This window comes from Salmo salar, chromosome 11 (assembly GCF_965601325.2).
Source record: "Salmo salar chromosome 11, fSalSal1, whole genome shotgun sequence".
Lineage (NCBI taxonomy): Eukaryota > Metazoa > Chordata > Actinopteri > Salmoniformes > Salmonidae > Salmo > Salmo salar.
Window position 1 is genome coordinate 2,374,087 of NC_138301.1, and position 22,415 is coordinate 2,396,501.

Consider the following 22,415-nt stretch of genomic DNA (forward strand, 5'->3'; position numbering starts at 1 on the left):
TGTCCGAGTTTAAAAGTAGAAAGTTTGCAGCCATCCACTTCTTTATGTCTGAAACACAGGCTTCTAGCGAGGGCAATTTTGGGGCTTCACAATGTTTCATTGAAATGTACAGCTGTGTGTCGTCCGCATAGCAGTGAAATTTAACATTATGTTTTCGAATGACATCCCCAAGAGGTAAAATATATAGTGAAAACAATAGTGGTCCTAAAACGGAAACCTTGAGGAACACCGAAATGTACAATTGATTTGTCAGAAGACAAACCATTCACAGAGACAAACTGATATCTTTCCGACAGATAAGATCTAAACCAGGCCAGAACTTGTCCATGTAGACCAATTTGGGTTTCCAATCTCTCCAAAAGAATGTGGTGATCGATGGTATCAAAAGCGGCACTAAGATCTAGGAGCACGAGGACAGATGCAGAGCCTCGGTCTGACGTCATTAAAAGGTCATTTACCACCTTCACAAGTGCAGTCTCAGTGCTATGATGGGGTCTAAAACCAGACTGAAGCGTTTCGTATACATTGTTTGTCTTCAGGAAGGCAGTGAGTTGCTGTGCAACAGCTTTTTCTAAAATTTTTGAGAGGAATGGAAGATTCGATATAGGCCGATAGTTTTTTATAATTTCTGGATCAAGATTCGGCTTTTTCAAGAGAGGCTTTATTACTGCCACTTTTAGTGAGCTTGGTACACATCCGGTGGATAGAGAGCCGTTTATTATGTTCAACATAGGAGGGCCAAGCACAGGAAGCAGCTCTTTCAGTAGTTTAGTTGGAATAGGGTCCAGTATGCAGCTTGAGGGTTTGGAGGCCATGATTATTTTCATCATTGCGTCAAGAGATATAGTACTAAAACACTTTAGTATCTCCCTTGATCCTAGGCCCTGGCAGAGTTGTGTAGACTCAGGACAATGGAGTTTTGGAGGAATACCCAGATTTAAAGAGGAGTCTGTAATTTGCTTTCTAATGATCATGATCTTTTCCTCAAAGAAGTTCATACATTTATTACTGCTGAAGTGAAAGCCATCCTCCATTTGCGAAGGCTGCTTTTTAGTTAGCTTTGCGACAGTATCAAAAAGAAATTTCGGATTGTTCTTATTTTCCTCAATTAAGTTGGAAAAATAGGATGATCGAGCAGCAGTAAGGGCTCTTCGATACTGCACGGTACTGTCTTTCCAAGCTAGTCGGAAGACTTCCAGTTTGGTGTGGCGCCATTTCCGTTCCAATTTTCTGGAAGCTTGCTTCAGAGCTCGTGTATTTTCTGTATACCAGGGAGCTAGTTTCTTATGACAGATGTTTTTAGTTTTTAGGGGTGCAACTGCATCTAGGGTATTGCGCAAGGTTAAATTGAGTTCCTCGGTTAGGTGGTTAACTGATTTTTGTCCTCTGACGTCCTTGGGTAGGCAGAGGCAGTCTGGAAGGGCATCAAGGAATCTTTGGGTTGTCTGAGAATTTATAGCACGACTTTTAATGCTCCTTGGTTGGGGTCTGAGCAGATTATTTGTTGCAATTGCAAACGTAATAAAATGGTGGTCCGATAGTCCAGGATTATGAGGAAAAACATTTAGATCCACAACATTTATTCCATGGGACAAAACTAGGTCCAGAGTATGACTGTGGCAGTGAGTAGGTCCAGAGACATGTTGGACAAAACCCACTGAGTCGATGATGGCTCCGAAAGCCTTTTGGAGTGGGTCTGTGGACTTTTCCATGTGAATGATAAAGTCACCAAAAATGGGGGCGATATGCAAACTGAAGTGGGTCTAGGATGGCCGGTAAGGTGGAGGTGATACGATCCTTGACTAGTCTCTCAAAGCACTTCATAATGACAGAAGTGAGTGCTACAGTTGAATGAAAAAAGTTGAGTGAGGGAAAAAGTAAAAATATATGGTAATGAAAAAGTAAAAAAACGTCAGGTAGCAAAGTAAGATCGGCAACAAAACGCACAGTAGCGTAAACAAGTCTGCAAGTTGTGACCGGAAACAGGAAACAGCCTGCGACACTATTTGTCACATACACATGGTTAACAGATGTTAATGCGAGTGTAATGAAATGCTTGTGCTTCTAGTTCCGACAGTGCAGTAATATCTAACAAGTAATCAAAAAATTCCCCAACAACTACCTAATATGCACAAATCTAAAGGGGTGAATGAGAATATGTACATGTAAGTATATGGATGAGCAATGGCCGTGCGGCATAGGCAAGCTGCAATAGATGGTATAAAATACAGTATAAACATGTGATATGAGTAATGTAAGATATGTAAACATTATTAATGTGGAACTATTTAGAGTGCATTATATAAAGTGACTAGTTATCCATTTATTAAAGTGTCCAGTGATTGGGTCTCAATGTAGGCAGCCTGATGGCCTTGAGATAGAAGCTGTTTTTCAGTCTCTCGGTCCCAGCTTTGATGCTGGTGTGAACAGCGGTGTAAACAGGCAGTGGCTCGGGTGTTTGATGTCCTTGATCTTTTTGGCCTTCCTGTGACATCGGGTGCTGTAGGTGTCATGGAGGGCAGGTAGTTTGCCCTCGGTGATGCGTTGTGCAGACTGCACCACCCTCTGGAGAGCCTTGCGGTTGAGGGCGGTGCAGTTGCCTTACTAGGCTGTGATAGAGCCTGACAGGATGCTCTTGATTGTGCATCTGCAAAAGTTTGTCAGTGTTTTGGGTGACAAGCCACATTTCTTCAGCCTCCTGAGGTTGAAGAGGCGCTGTTACGCCTTCTTGACCTCACTTTCTGTGTTGGTGGACCATTTCAATTTGTCTGTGATGTGTACGCTGAGGAACTTAAAACTTTCCACCTTCTCCACTGCTGTCCCTTCGATGTGGATAGGGGGGTGCTCCCTCTGCTGTTTCCTGAAATCCACAATCATCTCCTTTGTTTTGTTGATGCTGAGTAAGAGGTTGTTTTCCTGACACCACACTCAGAATACCCTCACCACATCCCTGTAGGTTGTCTTGTCGTTGTTGGTAATCAAGCTTCTGTTGTGTCGTCTGCAAACTTGATGATTGAGTTGGAGGCGTGCATGTCCACGCAGTCGTGGGTGAACAGGGAGTACAGGAGGGGGCTGAGCGTGCACCCGTGTGGGGCCCCAGTGTTGAGGGTCAGCGACGTGGAGATGTTGTTTCCTACCTTCACCACCTGGGGACGGCCCGTCAGAAAGTCCAGTACCCAATTGCACAGGGCAATGTTGAGACCCAGGGCCTCCAGCTTGATGATGAGCTTGGAGGGTACTATGGTGTTGAATGCTGAGCTGTAGTCAATGAACAGCATTCTTACATAGGTGTTCCTTTTGTCCAGATGGGATAGGGCAGTGGGCAGTGTGATGGCGATTGCATTGTCTGTGGACCTGAATGGGGGCGATATGCAAACTGAAGTGGGTCTAGGATGGCCGGTAAGGTGGAGGTGATACGATCCTTGACTAGTCTCTCAAAGCACTTCATAATGACAGAAGTGAGTGCTACAGGGCGGTAGTCATTTAGCTCAGTTACCTTTGCCTTCTTGGGTACAGAAACAATGGTAGCCATCATGAAGCATGTGGGGACAACAGACTGGGACAGGGAGAGATTGAATATGTCAGTAAACACACCAGCCAGCTGGTCTGCGCATGCTCTGAGGACGCAGCTAGGGATGCCGTCTGGGCTAGCAGCCTTGCGAGGGTTAGCATGTTTAAATGTTTTACTCACGTCAGCCACTGAGATGGAGGGGGGGGGGGGGCGCAGTCTTTGTTAGCAATCCGCGACGGTGGCACTGTATTGTCCTCAAAGCGGGCAAAGAATGTGTTTAGTTTGTCTGGAAGCGTGACGTCGGTGTCCGTGACGTGGCTGGATTTCTTTTTGTAGACCGTGATTACCTGTAGACCCTGCCACATTCGTCTTGTGTCTGAACTGTTGAATTGCGACTCCACCTTGTCCCTGTACTGGCATTTCACTTGTTTGATTGCCTTGTGGAGGGAATAGCTATACTGTTTATATTCAGACATATTCCCAGACCTCTTTTTCCATGGTTAAATGCAGTGGATTGCGCTTTCAGTTTTGCGCGAATGCCGCCATCGATCCACGGTTTCTGGTTAGGGTAGGTTTTAATAGTCACAGTGGGTACCACATCTCCAATGCACTCCTTTATAAACGCACTCACCGAGTCAGCGTATAGGTCGATGTTGTTCTCTGAGGCAGACCGGAACATATTCCATTCCGCATGAATCAAACAATCTTGAAGTGTGGCTTCTGATTGGTTGGACCAGCGTTGAATGGTTCTCGTCACTGGTACATCCTGTTTGAGTTCCTGCCTATAAGACGTAAGGAGCAAGATGGCGTCGTGGTCGGATTTGCCGAAGGGAGATGCATTCTTTCTATGCTTCCTGTTCTTAAGTTAGTTTTAGCGTATATTACTTATATTACTTTCGGTTTTGTACACCAGCTTCATACAGCTGAAAATATAATATTTTGGGTTATGGAAAATATATTTCACAGTGGTTTAGATGGTACAATGTTTCTCAACAGTGTCATGACGTTGGCCTCTTTGAGTACAGGGAGGACAGTTGACCCCCTCCCCCCTTGCACCATCCCCCAACCTACCTTCCCCCACCCAGTCCCTGTGTGAAGGAGTGCTAAAATTCCAGAGAAGAGTCTCTGGCCACATGGCCCATAGAGAGACACAGGAAATTCTTCCAACTCACAGAATTGGGGAGCCAAGCGACATTTGTGTTCTGGAGAAGGTATGGAAGATTGGTGAAGAATCCAGCTACGAACTGGTCCACTTGGTACAATTTTGTGATATTCAGAAGAGACAATATAGCCATATTACCATACAACTGTTTGAATAATAGCCTCAGCGATGAGACTTGCATCCACATGGTTGTATAAAATGTATTAATAAGGATAAAGCTATTTGTAATACATTGAGATGCTATGTACTGATGTTAATGTGATAGAATTGTATTTCTGTACCAAGCTTAACCTGTTAGGGCTAGGGGGCAGTATTGACACGGCTGGATAAAAAACATACCCGATTTAATCTGGTTACCACTCCTACCCAGTAACTAGAATATGCATATACTTATTACATATGGATAGAAAACACCCTAAAGTTTCTAAAACTGTTTGAATGGTGTCTGTGAGTATAACAGAACTCAAATGGCAGGTCAAAACCTGAGAGATTCCTTTACAGGAAGTGGCCTGTCTGACCATTTCTTGAACTTCTTTTCCATCTCTATCTTTTACTAAGGATCTCTGCTCTAACGTGACACTTCCCACGTCGTCCATAGGCGCTCAGAGCCCGGGAAAAAACAGAATGTCGTCATTCCAGCCCCAGGCTGAAACACATTATCGCCTTTCTCGAGTGGCCGATCAAGGGACTCTGGGCTTATGCGCATGACCCGACCGCCCCCGCCTTTGTGATTTTTTCCTCTGTTTGCCGAAAAGGAGATTCCCTGTCAGAATATTATCGCTTTTCTACGAGAAAAATGGCGTAAAAATTGATTTTAAACAGCGGTTGACATGCTTCGAAGTACGGTAATGGAATATTTAGAATTTTATTGTCACGAATTGCGCCAATGCGCGCGACATTTCTTTACCATTTCGGATAGTGTCTGGAACGCACGAACAAAACGCCGCTATTCGGATATAACGATGGATTATTTTGGACCAAACCAACATTTGTTATTGAAGTAGCAGTCCTGGGAGTGCATTCTGACGAAGACAACAAAAGGTAATCAAACTTTTATAATAGTAAATATGATTATGGTGAGTGCTAAACTTGCCGGGTGTCTAAATAGCGAGCCCGTGATGCCTGGGCTATGTACTTAGAATATTGCAAAATGTGCTTTCACCAAAAAGCTATTTTAAAATCGGACATATCGAGTGCATAGAGGAGGTCTGTATCTATAATTCTTAAAATAATTGTTATGCTTTTTGTGAACGTTTATCGTGAGTAATTTAGTAAAATGTTAGCGAATTCCCCGGAAGTTTGCGGGGGGTATGCTAGTTCTGAACGTCACATGCTAATGTAAAAAGCTGGTTTTTGATATAAATATGAACTTGATTGAACAAAACATGCATGTATTGTATAACATAATGTCCTAGGGTTGTCATCTGATGAAGATCATCAAAGGTGAGTGCTTCATTTAGCTGTCTTCTGGGTTTTGGTGACATTATATGCTGGCTTGAAAAATGGGTGTCTGATTATTTCTGGCTTGGTACTCTGCTGACATAATCTAATGTTTTGCTTTCGTTGTAAAGCCTTTTTGAAATCGGACAGTGTGGTTAGATTAACGAGAGTCTTATCTTTAAATGGCTGTAAAATAGTCATATGTTTGAGAAATTGAAGTAATAGGATTTTTAAGATTTTGAAAATCGCGCCACAGGCAAGCGTCCCACCTAGCCCATAGAGGTTAACTCAGTCATCGGCACGCCCCCAGGGACACAGACAGGACCAGGCGTCATTTGACAAGCCTGTTCTATGTTCATTATAAAACCCACCCTGATTTACTTGTCTAACAGACCCGGCCTCCACTCCATTGCGAGTTGGCCAATAGGTTTGACCATCCAAGTACTCTACTGAAAGTGAACTATACCACGTGGTTAACTTTTAGACTATCGATACCGACAGAATAAGAACAAGTCTTTGATATTAATTATTAGTCTGCAGCTAAGTAAATTATATCATTGAACGCGAAGACCAACGAAACATCCATTCTATAACGACATTAATGAATGTCGCTTTGAAAGATCCATTCTAACCGAGAGAGAGAGAGCGAGAGAGAGAGAGAGAGAGAGAGAGAGAGAACTCTCCAACAGAACGACGCTCCAACAAGGATCCCGACGACACACTGAGCGTAAATATATATTGATTGCAATTGTTCCCGAATGAGTGAGCGTTCAATTGTCAATTGTTAATATTAATGAACTCTGTGTACCTCCTCAGCTGAACATTTTATGACCCATTGTTCTACAAGACACCAGCCAGGCCTGTTTAGACCACTAGGGCACATTACTCTACCAATTCTTTGTGATGATAATTACTGTTTGTATACTTTCTGTGAATTACTTAGTTTAGTAAATAAATGATTTTAAGACAATTGATGTATGGATGATTTTAGTAAAGACTGGGTTCGTGCAGATACAACAATTTACGACGTTTGGAATGAGACTGGACGCGAGGTAAAATACACCATTTAAACCAGAAGATAATCGGCCTATACTATAATAGAATATAATATATAATGTTATAATATAGGAAAGTTATATTAGGAAAATTATAACTTTGTAATCTGAATATTTTCCTTGGTGCCCCGATCTCCTAGTTAATTACAATTAAACGATGAATCAGTTTGATCGCGTGATAATAATTACAGGGAGTTAATTGATAAACATGTCTTCAGTTTAATGGTACCCCAAAGACACGACAACAGTTTACTTGCTTGTTTTGTCACATAAACTGAAATTAGACAAACTATTAGAATTTTAGCAAACAGGAAATGGCGGAACGACTTCTACATCTTTAAAGATGCACTCTCAATCATTTGGATAATTTCAGCCAGAAGTTTTGAAAGTGGTGCTCACGAGCCAAAAGTGGTTCCCGTTTTTTAGGTGTACTACGTCATCCATTTCGTGTGATATGCTGCGAATTTTGCAATTTGTGTGATATGTTACAAATTTGTTGTGCTTAAGCTCCCGGAATGCATCTTTAACCATGCAACCCATTTTTATCATCAGGTGCCACTCTTAACAATTTGTGTTCCAAATCATGATTAAATTGTGCAGAGTGGATAGATGCCAATGCAAGGTTTCATCTGTCAGGTCTACTTTTTAAAGGGGTTGTGCATTCTTAATATTGATACAAGCCTTCCAAGAACAGGACTTTGGAGTTAAATAAGACATTGTTCCTCATCTGGTGGTTACAGTCCCCTGTCATGTCTAATGTATGACATCAGTGCAGTTTATTTTGTTTACTATTTCATATGGAATGTTACAATATACACTACATGACCAAAAGTATGCTCGTCAAACATCTCATTCCAAAATCATGGGCATTAATATGGAGTTCCCCGTTTGCTGCAATAATAGCCTCCACTCTTCTGGGAAGGGTTTCCACTAGATGTTGAAAACTTGCTGCAGGGAATTGCTTCCATTCAGCCACAAGAACATTAGTGAGGTCGGGCACTGATGTTGGGCGATTAGGCCTGGCTTGCGTCTTTGATGGGGTTGAGGTCAGGGCTCTGTGCAGGCCAGTCAAGTTCTTCCACACCGATCTCGACAAACCATTTCTGTATGGAATTCGCTTTGTGCACAGGGGCATTGCCATCCTGGAACAGGAAAGGGCCTTCCTTTGTCATTGTATGCTGTAACGTTAAGATTTCCCTTCACTGGAACTAAGGGGGCTAGCCCAAACCATTAAAAACAGCCCCAGACCATTATTCCTCCTCCACCAAACTTTACAGTTGGCACTATGCATTTTGGCAGGTAGCGTACTCCTGGCATCCACGAAACCCAGATTTGTCTGTCGGACTGCCAGATGGTGAAGAGTGATTCATCACCCCAGAGAACACGTTTCCACTCCTCCAGATTCCAATGGTGGCAAGCTTTACACCACTTCAGCCGACACTTGACATTGTTCATGGTGATCTTACGCTTGTGTGAGGCTGATCATCCATGGAAACCCATTTCATGAAGCTCCCGATGAGAAGTTCTTGTGAATTTGGTAGTGAGAGTTACAACCGAGGACGCGCTTCAGCACTCGGCAGTCCCGTTCTATGAGCTTGTGTGGCTTGTTGCTCTTAGACGTATTTATTTCACAATAGCAGCACTTAAAGTTGACCAGGGCAGCTCTAGCAGGGCAGAAATGTGACAAACTGACTTCTTGGAAAGGTGGTATCCTATTACAGTGCCACGTTGAAAGTCACTGAGTTTTTCTATGGAGTGCTCAATTTTATACACCTGTCAGCAACGGGTGTGGCTGAAATGGCCAAATCCATTAATTTGAAGAGGTTTCCACATACTTTTGTGTATATGTTAGGCATAGGGTCTACAGGCAAAGCAATCTGAATGGAAATAACAGACTGCCTCTCAAGCTCTTCAGTGTGATGATGAATACATGAAAAGAAGAATGTAGCCTTGCCCTTGCATGACATGGCTGGGGAGCATTTCCCCTATAGTCATAAACTTTGTGTCACATGAGTGAGCATTCATTATGGCCATCACAGCAACATCATGTTCTCACTGCCTCCTTTGCACATCAAAGTGTTGCTTACAGTATGTGACCGCCTGGGTTAGAACTGGGTCACTTACATCACAAGACTGAGTTAACCTGCTGAGCTAAAGCCTAGGCATTACTCTGGGGACCTAACGCTAATCTTCAAGTCTCAGGAAAGGTTATTCATCACGCTAGCATGGTTCATGGAACCACCTGCATTACACATACTAGTAGTTCCCTGAACTAACCTCACCACCTAATATCTTCCTATTAAATTAATCAAAACTCCTCTGAGTGTGTTGCCTGTTTTCCATAGCCCTCCTCAGGGCAGCAAACAACAAGAAGTCACACAGCAGCTAGGGAGTGACTCTTTTGGCTCTTTCCAAAGTACAACTGAATGTGACTCTTAGTATGATGTATGTACAGGTAACTGACAAAATAAAGGAAACACTTGAGTAAATGAGGGTTCTAGCGGCTCTGTTATGGTGTGGGGTGCTTCTTCCTGGCATGGTTTAGGTCCACTCGGCCACTTTGAGGGAAAGGTAAGTGGCAATAAATACACAGCCATTCTGAGTGATCACCTTCAACCTATAGTAAATAATTAAAATTCTGATGGGAGTGGTCTCTTCCAGGATGACAACGCCCCCATCCACAGGGCACGAGTCGTCACTGAATGGTTTGATGAACATGAAATTGATGTAATCAATCAACAGATCTCAACCGAATTGAACAATTACGGGATTTATTTTGGAAGAATGGTGTCATTCCCTCCAATAGATTTCCAGACACTATGCCAATTCACATTGAAGCTGTTCTGGTGGCTCGTGGTGGCCCAACGTTCTATTAAGGCACTTTATGTTGGTGTTTCCTTTATTTTGTCAGTTATCTGTACATGTCTTTCAGCCATTTGTGTTCTCATTCTCTGTAGTTTATCTAGGTGAGCATTCATTGCAAGTGGGCCGCATCCATCTTTTGATCCGGTGTCTAATTAATTCCTTAAGTGCTTGTATTTATTGTGCAGAGTGAACGTGTGAAGGTGGTAGTGATGGGGGAAATCAGGCTTTGAAGTTTGTGCTGTGCAGTCTCTAGAGACCCTCAGGCCTTGGGCTGGATGATGGCACTTTTGAAGGGAATAAACCCTCCACAACATTCCTCTCCCTTCTCCCAACCACTACCACCACCACCAACTAACTATCCATCCATCTTCCTAACCACTTCTCCCATCCCCTGCTGCAGTATCTGTAGTTAACTCTGTTGGTTCACGCCATTAGTTACAGTATGTGTATTGGTGGTATCTTACAAGTGTGTGTTGTAAAGAAGGGAGTACTGAAAATATATTTTTGGGTATCATTTTTTTTTCACTCACTGTTCTGTTTCAGCTGGTATTTCATGAGGCATTGTGATTAATTCAACACAATCTGCAACTACTACAAAACATTTTAATAAATCCCAAAGAAACCCCAAAGTAATTATGCTAGAGTGATTATCAGTTAAGAACAAAATATTCACCAATTGACAGTGTAAAGTCTGTAATACCAGATTAAAGAAGACTATGAAATAACTGTTAACAACATAGTTAACCATACATCTACTTGAAATCTGACAATGGTAAGTATAGAGGCTGTTAAATTGAAGTATTATCATGATTTCTTATATTTGCCTTGATATTATTAAAGCAATATTAGCTTAGTGCACATCTCTATACGTTTACCTGAAAAACATGCATTTTGTGGGATATAGTCCTAGTCGGCATGTCCAGTTAAATATGTTCATAATTTGAGTACAACCACATCCCGGAACCTGATTACTCCTACAACTTCTGGACTAAAAAGCATGCTCAATTGATTTCTGGGTCTGAGAAACCGGACCAAGGTTATTATATACTGAACAGAAATATAAACACAACATGTAAAGTGTTTCATAAACTGAAATAAAAGATCCCAGAAATGTTCCATATGCACAAAAAGCGTGTTTACATCCTTGTTAATAAGCATTTATTATTTTCCCAGATAATCCATCTACCTGACAGGTGTGGCATATCAATAAGCTGATTAAACAGAATGATCATTACACAGGTGCACCTTGTGCTGGGAATTTAATGTTAATTTCTCTACCATAAGCTGCCTCCAACATTGTTTTAGATAATTTGGCAGTACGTCCAACCGGCCTCACAACCGCAGACCATTGTATGGCATTGTGTGGGGACAAGCAGTTTGCTGATTTCAACGTTGTGAACAGAGTGCCCCATGGTGGCGGTGGGGTTATGGTATGGACAGGTATAAGCTACGGACAAAGAACACAAATGCATTTTATTGATGGCAATTTGAATGCACAGAGATAGCGTGATGAGATCCCGTGGCATTCATCCACAGCCATCATCTCATATTTCAGCATGATAATGCACGGCCCCATGTCGCAAGGATCTGTACACAATTCCTGAAAGCTGAACATTTCCCAGTTCTTTCATGGCCTGCATACTCACCAGACATGTCACCCATTGAACATGTGTTTGGGATGCTCTGGATCGACGTGTACGACAGCGTTTTCCAGTTCCCGACAATGTCCAGCAACTTCGCACAGCCATTGGAGAGAAGTGGGACAACATTCCACAGGCCACAATCAACAGCCTGATCAACTCTACGCAAAGGAGTGTCACGCTGCATAAGGCAAATGGTGGTCACACCAGATACTGACTGTTATTCTGATCCACGCCTCTACTTTTTTTTTTAAAGGTACCTATGACAAACAGATGCATATCTGTATTCCCAGTCATGTGACATCCATAGATTAGGGCCTAATGAATTTATTTCAATTTACTGATTTCCTTATATGAACTGTAACTCTGTCAAATCTCTGAAATTGTTGCATGTTGCGTTCATATTTATATTCAGTATACATACAGTGGGAAGAAAAAGTATGTGAACCCTTAGGAATTACCTGGATTTCTGCATAAATTTGACATAACATTTTATCTGATCTTCGTCTAAGTCACAACAATAGACAAACTCACTGTGCTTAAACTAATAACACACAAATTATTGTATTTTTATTGAATAATGTGGAAGGACCACCAGAGGGCAGGTTGGACTCACGGATAGTAGCCCAACTAGGCATGTGAGTCAAGGGGACCTGAGGCAATTAAGCACATCTGATGGTACTAATGACCTATTATCTTTTCCCTACAAGAGAGAGGAGGGAACCAGCAAGATGGGGGGAAAACCTATCTCTGGAAGATGGCTACCAAGAGAGAGAAGCTAACCACGAAGAACCATTAAGACGGTGACAAACCTGTGACTTTTGTTGTAGTTTAAAGATAATCGTATTGTGTTTCTGTTTCATCTGGAGAAGAAGATGTATGTTTTTCCTTGGGAGATTTTCATTGATTATGTTGGAGTGTTTGTATTGACCAAAATCCCTCAATAGAGAACTGTGTTCTCAATCAAGAAACCAACTCCTGACTTGTTTATTCCACCTTTCTGTTTTAGTGATGCTAAATTACTTGGTCTACTCAGAATAAACATTCAGTGTAGGTTGGAAAAAGTTTGAACCCCTAGACTAAGGACTTCTCCAAAAGCTAATTGGAGTCAACTAACCTGGAGTCGAATCAATGAGACGAGATTGGAGATTTTGGTTAGAGCTGCCCTGCCCTATAAAAAACACACAAAATTTGAGTTTGCTATTCACAAGAAGCATTGCCTGATGTGAACCATGCCTCGAACCAAAGACATTTCAGAAGACCTAATATTAAGAATTGTTGCCTTGCATAAAGCTGGAAAGGGTTACAAAAGTATCCCTGAAAGAAAGTCCACGGTAAGAAAAATTGTCTATAAATGGAAGTTTCAGTACTGTTGCTACTCTCCCTAGGAGTGGCCGTCCTGCAAAGATGACTGCAAGAGCACAGCACAGAATGCTCAATGTGGTTAAGAAGAATCCTAGAGTGTCAGCTAAAGACTTACAGTTTGCTATAATCTTTACTACCGGGGTTAAAAATAGGTGAAATAAAATAAATAAATAAAAGTTCCCTTGAGACAATTTAGCTTTTGCAACGAGACCATGAAATATATTTAAGACAATGGTAGAAGAGAGTGTAGTTCTGTTCAGTTTGGACTTCAGTTTATCACTAACCTTATCACAGGGACTTTGAAGCACTAACTTACATCTGCATACTGATCTTGGAATAAATTGATAGCAAAGATTCCATCTTTGACGACGCAACATAAATGGAATAGGTACTAGCTAGCTTAATAGTTAATATTTGCGCGCTAGCTCTGCAAATTCAGCTAGTGTGTGTATGAACCCTGCCAACATAAAACAAAACATTGCTATGGCGCGATTGACTGGATTAACCTCACTTCAGTTACGCGCATTGAGTGCCTTTCAGACAGTAGATACGAACCCTCTGTTACCTAGCAAGCTAAGGAACTGGCAGTGGATCAAACCATTGTGGCAAAGGGTGGGGGGTCACAATCTTTTGAAACTTAAAAACGCGCTATTAAGTGTCTATAATCAGCACAATTGCTTTCATTGCGTATTATTTAAATTACATAGTTACGTTTACAGTGATATATTGGGGGGGCAAATCATATTTTTCCCAGGATGTGTCCCCCCGCCCCCCTGGGATTTCCGCCCCTGGTGTAATATCAAACATTACAATAATGGCAGTCTTTGAAAATCAAATCAGTTTACTCGTCACTTGTGCCAGATACAACGTGTGTACCTATTACAGTGAATTGCTGTCATAGTATGTATCTAGTATTGCTCATAGTAGAATAATAAAATAGAGTCATGATAATAGAACATTAGTGCAATAATACAAGGATAACCCTGATAAAAAAGTATTGCGCCCTCTAGACGCACTACATGCCCTCTATCAAATCAAAACTGACATTTATCCTCAAAACAAAGGTTGTAAAAGTATGCTAGACATTTATAGAATAAATCATACCTAGTTTGATGTTTCTGTGACAATCACTGAGTTATTGATTTATACCACTTTAAATGTCATTTTATAAATTGTATGTATTTCCATCAAGTCAACTGGAATTTCTACTCAAAACAAAGGTTGTAAAAGTATGCTAGACATTTATAGAATAAATCATACCTAGTTGTATGCTTCTGTGGCAAACGGTGAATTAGTTATTTATTTATACCACTTTAAATTGCATTTTATAGATATGTATTTCTATCAAGTCAAAACTGGAATTTCTACTCAAAACAAAGGTTGTAAACGTATGCTAGACATTTATAGAATACATCGTATCTAGTTCGATGATTCTGTGACAAACGGTGAATTAGTTACTGATTTTTACATTTTTAAATGGCTTTTGGCGAATGACTGTTGAATGTCCGAATGTGTGAATATAAAACCAACTTTACCTCGGTATTTAGACGCGCGTGCATATCACAAAGGTTTCGATATTCACCGGCAATCTTTTCCGCATTGGTTCCGCCTTCACCCGGTGCGGTCCGTCGGACTTTCCGCGGCCGTTAATTATACATTATCAATTAAAAACGGTATGGTTGACAGCGGCCGCTCGTGTCGGGATAGCACTCCATGTTCGTTGACATTTTCATCCGGATATTTTTTATTTTAGTTTTTACTGTGGATGTTATTTCTTTAGTTCGTGTCTTGGAATCTCTCTACAGTACCATAACTAGGCCGCAACCCAATCTCCGGTGTCCCCTACGTGCATTTAACGTTAACTAGCCATCGACTGGAGACAACCATGGGGGACACAGGCAGTGAACGAAGCAAGCCGCCACCACGCTGTTCCTGTGGATTTTGGGGGTAAGCGTTAACTAGTTAGTTATGAATAATAAATATAGCTATGTAGTTAGCTCTAGCTTGGTACAGCTATTGAAATGTACAATAGCCCCCGGTCTTTCATAGCTTGACGCCTGTCGTGTGTCGCTAGTTAACGTTAGCTAGGTACAGAGGGCCAGAAGTAGAATGTGGGGGATGTGTTGTTTCAACTAGCTAAAGTTATGAAATGTAGCATCTAGTTAGATGTTAACTGGCTAATTTCATGGAAATTGTCATTTTTGTTTTTCAATATTAATGTCTGCCGTACATTAACTACTAACTCCATTTAATGCTATTAAGCTAGCTAACCGACTGGTTAGCTAATGATAGCATCAGCTTGACAGCTAATATTAAAGCTAACCGGAGCGATCTAACAAACATATCAATATCTGCTTTTGGTGCTGCTGCCGGTTGCTGCTGTGACGATAGTTTGATAGCTAAGCCAATGTGTAACTATAATTACAAGCCAGATTCAATCCAAGCTATAGCCACGTTTTGAGAATGTCAGCGGTATGTTGCAAGCTTGTATAATATGAAGTTAAGTTAGCTAGTAGACCTAATTATGTATGTGTAACCGATGTGAAATGGCTAGTTAGTTAGCGGTGGTGCGCGGTAGTAGCATTTCAACCAGTGACGTCACTCGCTCTGAGACTTGAATTAGGGTTTCCCCTTGCGTTGCAAGGGCCGCGGCTTTTGTGGCGCGATGGGTAACGATGCTTCGTGGGGTGTCAGTTGTTGATGTGTGCAAGGGTCCCTGGTTCGAGCCCGGGTTGGGGCGAAGAGAGGGACGGAACGGAACCTACACTGTTACATATGTATGGGTCATATTTCCGAGGTCACAACAAATATTCACAATACGTCTCGATAGGGGGACTGATGTATATGCCGCTAGCTAACTGTTAGTGTTCTACTACCGAATTCTCATGAGGGTTATTGTTTTATTAGCCTTGAGAGCTCAATCTTTATCCAAAATGTCGACCAGAGTAGACCTATAGTTACTATAGGACAATGTTTTTATGAACTCGTATGTATAACCGTTGGTGACCATTGTATCTACCTCATTTTCGAACGCTTTTGAAACAGAAGCCAAACTGGAAAACCTATGGATGCAATTTACTCCACACCACTAGAAATCCCTGCATTAACATATTTCTGTTAGGCTATACGTCCTGACAAAATGCACCATATTAATGGCCTGCTAATCTGCTTGGACCTTGTAGGTTAAACTACAGAGAAAAGACCCATAACTGATCCAAATGGTTGCCTAATCAGGCATGCTAGAAAATTAAGCATTCAAAACGCCAGGCCTTTGAGCGATTATTGAAATGACAATGGCTATTCACTGCAGTTTACAGCCTAGGCCTTAGGCTATAGTTTTGTACCCACTTGAAAACAATAATATTATTCATTACATTGTGTGTGGCCTAGAAAGGATAAATGTGTTGTCCCTAAAAAACGGAATCAATAGGGTAGCTTTTCGAGCTTGATCATTGCTAGACACTCTTTCGACACAGGTATAAGGCCCGCTCCCATCTTCCTTTCGGTAAATCTGACCACACCTCCATTTTGCTTCTCCCTCCTACTAACAGACTCGAGGGAAGTTCCGGTGGTCAGGTCTGTACAGCATTGGTCCGACCAATCAGAATCCATGCTACAAGAATGTTTTGATCACGTAAACTGGAATATGTTCCGGGTAGCCTCTGGGGATAACATCAATGAATACGCCGACTCAGTCACTGGATTCATCAAACAATTCATAGATGTGATTCTGATAGTCTTTCAAAACTTACCTGACTCAAAAAATGTGGCTTGATGGCAGCCTGTAGGGAAACTGAAGGAGAAAGATGCTGCTTATTAACACCGGCTGGGGCAAGAGGTGACTGCGCCTGCGACGCCAGATGGCGCTTTGGGGAGTGGGCCTGCGGTGCCAAGGCATGGCAGGGGCCCTACGACACAGATCGCCGCCACGGCTGCACCTGCGCCCGGGGAGCGCACCCTCCGCTCGCCCGACGACGAGGTCGGGGGCCCGGGCAACGAGGGCTATGTGCTTATGGTCTCCACGGAGGACATGTGTAAGTCATTCAAATATGTTAACCCTTTGAAGGCTGCGGCCCAGAAGGCATCCTGCCCTCGGACTGAACTTCTCTCTATACAACTGGGTCCTGGACTTCCTGACGGGCTGCCCCCAGGTGGTGAATTTAGACATCTGATTCTCAACACAGGGGCACCTCAAGGGTGCATCCTCATTCCCCTCCTGTACCTCCATGACTGTGTTGCCTCACAAAGTTCTAAGTTTGCTGATGACACGACTGTAGTAGGCCAGATAACCAACAACGATGAGATGGCCTACAGGGAGGAGGTAGGCACTCTGACGGCATTCACATCTCTGAGGAGCTGAAATGGTCAAACCACACGGACACCATTGTGAAGAAGGCACGACAGCTACTCTTCAACCACAGGATGCTGAAGAAATTCTCTCTGTCGCGAGCACCATCGAGAGCATACTGTCGGCTTACATCACATCCTGGTACGGCAAAAACACCGCTGTGCTACAGAGGGCGGTACGCTCAGCCAAACGCACCATTGTGTGCACACTGCCTGCCCCCAGGACACCTACAACACCAGGTGTTACAGGAAGGCAAAAAATATAATCAGGGACCCCAGTCACTCATGGCCTGTTCTCCCCTTTTCCATCAGCTGGACGCAGGCAGTATAGAAGCCTCATGGCAAGTTGTCAGACTAGCCAATAGCTTCTACCCCCAGACCATCAGGCTGCTGAATAGCCACCACTAGTCAGATTAACTGCTCCCCCTATGGACGTTGTACATGTGACTATTAAACTTTAATCTCTAAAAAAAATTGCCTTTCTCTTCCAGCTGTTTTCGTGTACAATGGGCTATACACAAGCCTCTCCGCAATAGGCCATTCCCCTACTCGTGATATCCCAGGAAAAGCTATAGGACATTTTTTTTTTTTTTTATACTAGGCTTAATAGCCTAGTAGGCCAAATTACCTGTCGGGAAAGTTGAGTGGTGTTTTGAACACTTTTGTCCAGTTATGATAAAATTGTAGCACTGATGCATTGCAAATAGTTGCACAGGACAGTCCGAGTGAGATGAGCATGGTGAAAAAGAAGACCCAAAGGAATAGACAATAATTAGAAAAATATAAATGATTTGCTAACCTCTTGAACAATGAGACACTGTTGACATGCTGTAGCAGATGGGCAGGCTAAATTACGTTTATTGAATTGCTACTTTTTAATGCGAGTTACTATGTAATTGTTCATTAGGCCTATATGTACATTGAAGTAGCCTTTTTTGTTGTTGCAGTTTTCACTATGAAAAACCCTTAAGTCACTGAATGGTGTTACCATCTTATTAATAGACTGCAGTAGGTTACTTTGTTACGTTCTCAATGGTCTCTCGCTGGGTGACTGACGCAAGAGGCGAGTTGTTGCTGAATAGCTTGTTCAGATTTTACATTTTATTTAAACGGGGTCACATTGAGATTCCAATTATTTTACTAGAGCCCTGTATACATTACAATAAAAACATACACGAGTATAAAAAAATATAATTCAGCACACAATAACAAACACAAAATAAAAGCATACACATTCAACTACATAGAGGTCCTTAATCAATAATTTTAACTGCCTGAGTGGCACCAGCACATGTAACTGCAGTGAACTCTGTATATTGTTCCACAAATTGGGGGCAAAAATTCAAAATGCAGATTTTCCCAAATCTGTGGAGACTGAAGGGATCTCTAGTGTGTTTGTGAAACGAGATTAACATTAGGCTAGCCTACTCGTTAGGCTACTGTATGTAAATTCTCAGGACCGATATTGACATGAGCTTGTCAACCACGAGGCCTTTTTTCAGCTAAATTTAGCCTAGTCTGGAACATCAGTAATTTTTATTGGTGAAGTGGGTTGTACAGGCTTGGCCTACTCCAAAACATGCTCTGTACAAAAAAAAAAAAAAAGGATTGATACATTCCTTTCTCTTTTGCTCTGCATGACCACTATTGCAGTGTCAGAACAATAATTATTTTACATTTTAAGCAGTTTGACATCTGTGTTGCCGTTGTGCGGAACAAGGAACAGCCCTACATTGGCTATCCTTTTTGCCTTTATGAAGGGAAAGAAACCCTTGTATTTTGAGTTGAGAACCTGTGTTAGCAAGGCTTGCAGACTTTGTTTGTCGTGCAGACTGTGTCATTGATTTCAAAAGCAGATGGCTCAGAATTCCCCAACACAAGCATTTGACGCAAAGGGATATTGGGTAAATCCATACATGTTTGCACATGGAAGAAGCAGTCAGAAAGTGACTTTGCAAACTGTTTATTCTGTTTTATACACAATTCACACACAGACAATTCAATTTGTATAAAATCAACCAAAAAGGAAAACAAAGCTATAGAGATCAAGTTAAAGGCACAGTGTTGTTAAACATGTTTTTCCTTTTTTTATTTTTATGTCCACACGGAGGTCGAAATAACAAGAAATTGTGAATTTTATAATAATGCCCTTGTGTTTTCAGCCCGTCATATCATCACCCAGCGGTCTGATTTGTAATAGTTCATCTTTCATTTGCATTACTCCTGCTGCTCCTGCTGCTGGTCTTGCCCTATCAAACTGGTACTCCTCATATTGACATTCACAGGAGAGGTATCTAGTTATCCACGGCCAAAAGCAAGAGATTGTGCAGTAGCTGGCTGCAAAGCAGCAATTGTTTCTTTGCACGGTCTTCCATCAGAACAATCACTTTGTTTGATATGGCATATGCACAGCACACTTCGACAAGGTAGGAAGCTAGCTACACTTACACTAGCCAGTGGATTTGCAGCTTTCATCCCCCTCCAAGCTTCTGTCCCATACATCTTGCATCCGGCGGTGGCAGCCAGCAGCAACCTTTTCAAGAAGTAAGTCTAAATAGTTATTCTTCTAGCTAGATATAATTTATTAAAAGTTAAGCAGGGCATGACTTAACTTTTTATTGCCACTTGTCCTTTGGACAAGTAAGGATACATTTTTTTTTTTTTTACTTGTCCAAAAGTAAAAAAGGTCTAACACCATTTTTACATCATTGTATGACACAAGAAACCACTTTACAAAATAATTTGCATTACTATCTTTTAACGTAGTTAGACGACAAACGTAGGCTACATATTCAAGCCTGTCTCAAAATAAAGCACTGTCCCTTTAACCTAATGAGTCCCACCGTATCACCGGAGTGTTTTGGACTTCTAACGTGTGTTAGAGCTACAGACTCCTGCGTTATACAAATGAAATCAAATGTATTTATATAGCCCTTCTTACATCAGCTGATATCTCAAAGTGCTGTACAGAAACCCAGCCTAAAACCCCAAACAGCAAGCAATGCAGGTGTAGAAGCACGGTGGCTAGGAAAAACTCCCTAGAAAGGCCAAAACCTAGGGAGAAACCTAGAGGAACCAGGCTATGAGGGGTGGCCAGTCCTCTTCTGGCTGTGCCGGGTGGAGATTATAACAGAACATGGTCAAGATGTTAAAATGTTCATAGATGACCAGCATGGTCAAATAATAATAATCACAGTGGTTGTAGAGGGTGTAACAAGTCAGCACCCCAAGAGTAAATGTCAGTTGGCTTTTCATAGCCGATCATTGAGTATCTCTACCGCTCCTGCTGTCTCTAGAGAGTTGAAAACAGTAGGTCTGGGACAGGTAGCACATCCGGTGAACAGGTCAGGGTTCCATAGCCGCAGGCAGAACAGTTGAAAATGCAGCAGCAGCACGGCCAGGTGGACTGGGGACAGCAAGGAGTCATCATGTCAGGTAGTCCTGAGGCATGGTCCTAGGGCTCAAGTCCTCTGAGAGAGAGAAAGAGAGAATTAGAGAGAGCATACTTAAATTCCCACAGGACACCGGATAAGACAGGAGAAATACTCCAGATATAAACAGACTGACCCTAGCCCTCCGACACAAACTACTGCAGCATAAATACTGGAGGCTGAGACGGGAGGGGTCAGGAGACACTGTGGCCCCATCCGACGATACCCCCGGACAGGGCCAAACAGGAAGGATATAACCCCACCCACTAATTGGATTAGTTTATTTCTTCTGCATCTGTAGATACCAAACATTAATTTGTCAGTGATTAATGGGGGGGGGGGGGGGGGGTACAGCGGTGTTTGTGAGACAAGGGGCCTGTTTTTATTTTTTTTATTTTTTTTTCTCTCCAAAAACTTCTGTAGAGTCAATGATTTGAGCTATAAACCATTAAAAGCCATCTATGAACAGCTGCGATTATTATGCACATGTTTTGCTCTGACACTCATAAGCTACACGAGTTGTTAGAAGGTAAGGGGTTCTTCTACATGGAAGATCATTGGAAATCCCAGGACATCGTGTCCATAATACTTTTTTAATTTCACATAGTTGCCGTCACAAACTCAACACAGCTGTCACTGAATAATTGAATATTAATTTCCTAGTGAGCAAACCATTTCTGTACTTACAGCAACTCCAAGATGGCGCAGCAGTAAAACGTTTTTGTCCCATGTAAATATTCAGTCTTTAGTTTTTTTGTATACACTTCATTATCTTTTTTTTCCATTTTTGATTGAAATATACTTTCCTGCAACCCGCCTCACCCAATGTGGTACGGATCTGCAACATTTTTTTTTAGACCTTATAACTGGAACCTCCATCAGAAGCTAGCCAGCTAATTAGCTACTAGCTATTTAGTCATTGTTAGCCACTGCTAGCGGTCTTAACCTTTAGCTCAGACACCAGCCGCTTTAGCCCCAGTAGCCCGGATAATACCTGCCAGTCTGCACAGCGCGATATCAGTCCTGAGCATATCGGACTGCTTTTTCCCCCACCTCATCACTGAATTCCTGCCGCAAGCTCTGGACCATTACACCGGATCTTCGCAGCTAGCTAGCTGCTACCGAGTGGCTATTGTGGCTAACGCCCTTGTCCAGAAGCATGCACCAGTTATCCTCGAGCTAGGCCCATCTCCCGGCTAGCAAACGAAGTACACCAACTACAATACCTCTCTTGCCAATTGGCCTGGACCCTTTGTCGACACGGAGCCCCGCTGATCCATCACGACTGGTCTGCTGACGTAATTCGGCCGATGTGCCCTCAACCGACCTCTGTGTCGTGGATGTTGGAAATTATCCATCTGCTAGCCCCGGCCCGCTAGCTTCCTGAACGCCGTGTCTCCCGCTCGCCTAGCGTAATAATCAACTCCCGAACGGCTCCCTGTTTCATCTATTGCTGCTCATTGGACAACACCCTGTCGTTCTCCACTAACATCAAGGCGGTGCCCCGATCCTGTAGGTTCATGCTCTACAACATTCGCAGAGTACGACCCTGCCTCACACAGGAAGCGGCGCAGGTCCTAATCCAGGCACTTGTCATCT

At 42.4% G+C, this 22,415-nt stretch overlaps 1 protein-coding gene across 2 annotated transcripts in view; it reads left to right on the forward strand.

Moving 5' to 3' along the window:
- The first annotated feature begins 14,183 nt into the window (after nucleotides 1-14,183).
- Nucleotides 14,184-22,415, forward strand: part of zfand3 (zinc finger, AN1-type domain 3) — a 50,851-nt gene continuing 42,619 nt past the window's right edge. The window contains exon 1 of one of the 2 annotated variants that reach the window (XR_014379333.1): nucleotides 14,184-14,985. Coding sequence is in view for 1 of the 2 variants with exons in the window: in XM_014126162.3 (XP_013981637.1) it covers nucleotides 14,924-14,985 (62 nt within the window). In the remaining variant the exon portion in view is untranslated. The remainder of the gene's footprint in view (nucleotides 14,986-22,415) is intronic. The other variant, XM_014126162.3, reaches the window with a different exon arrangement.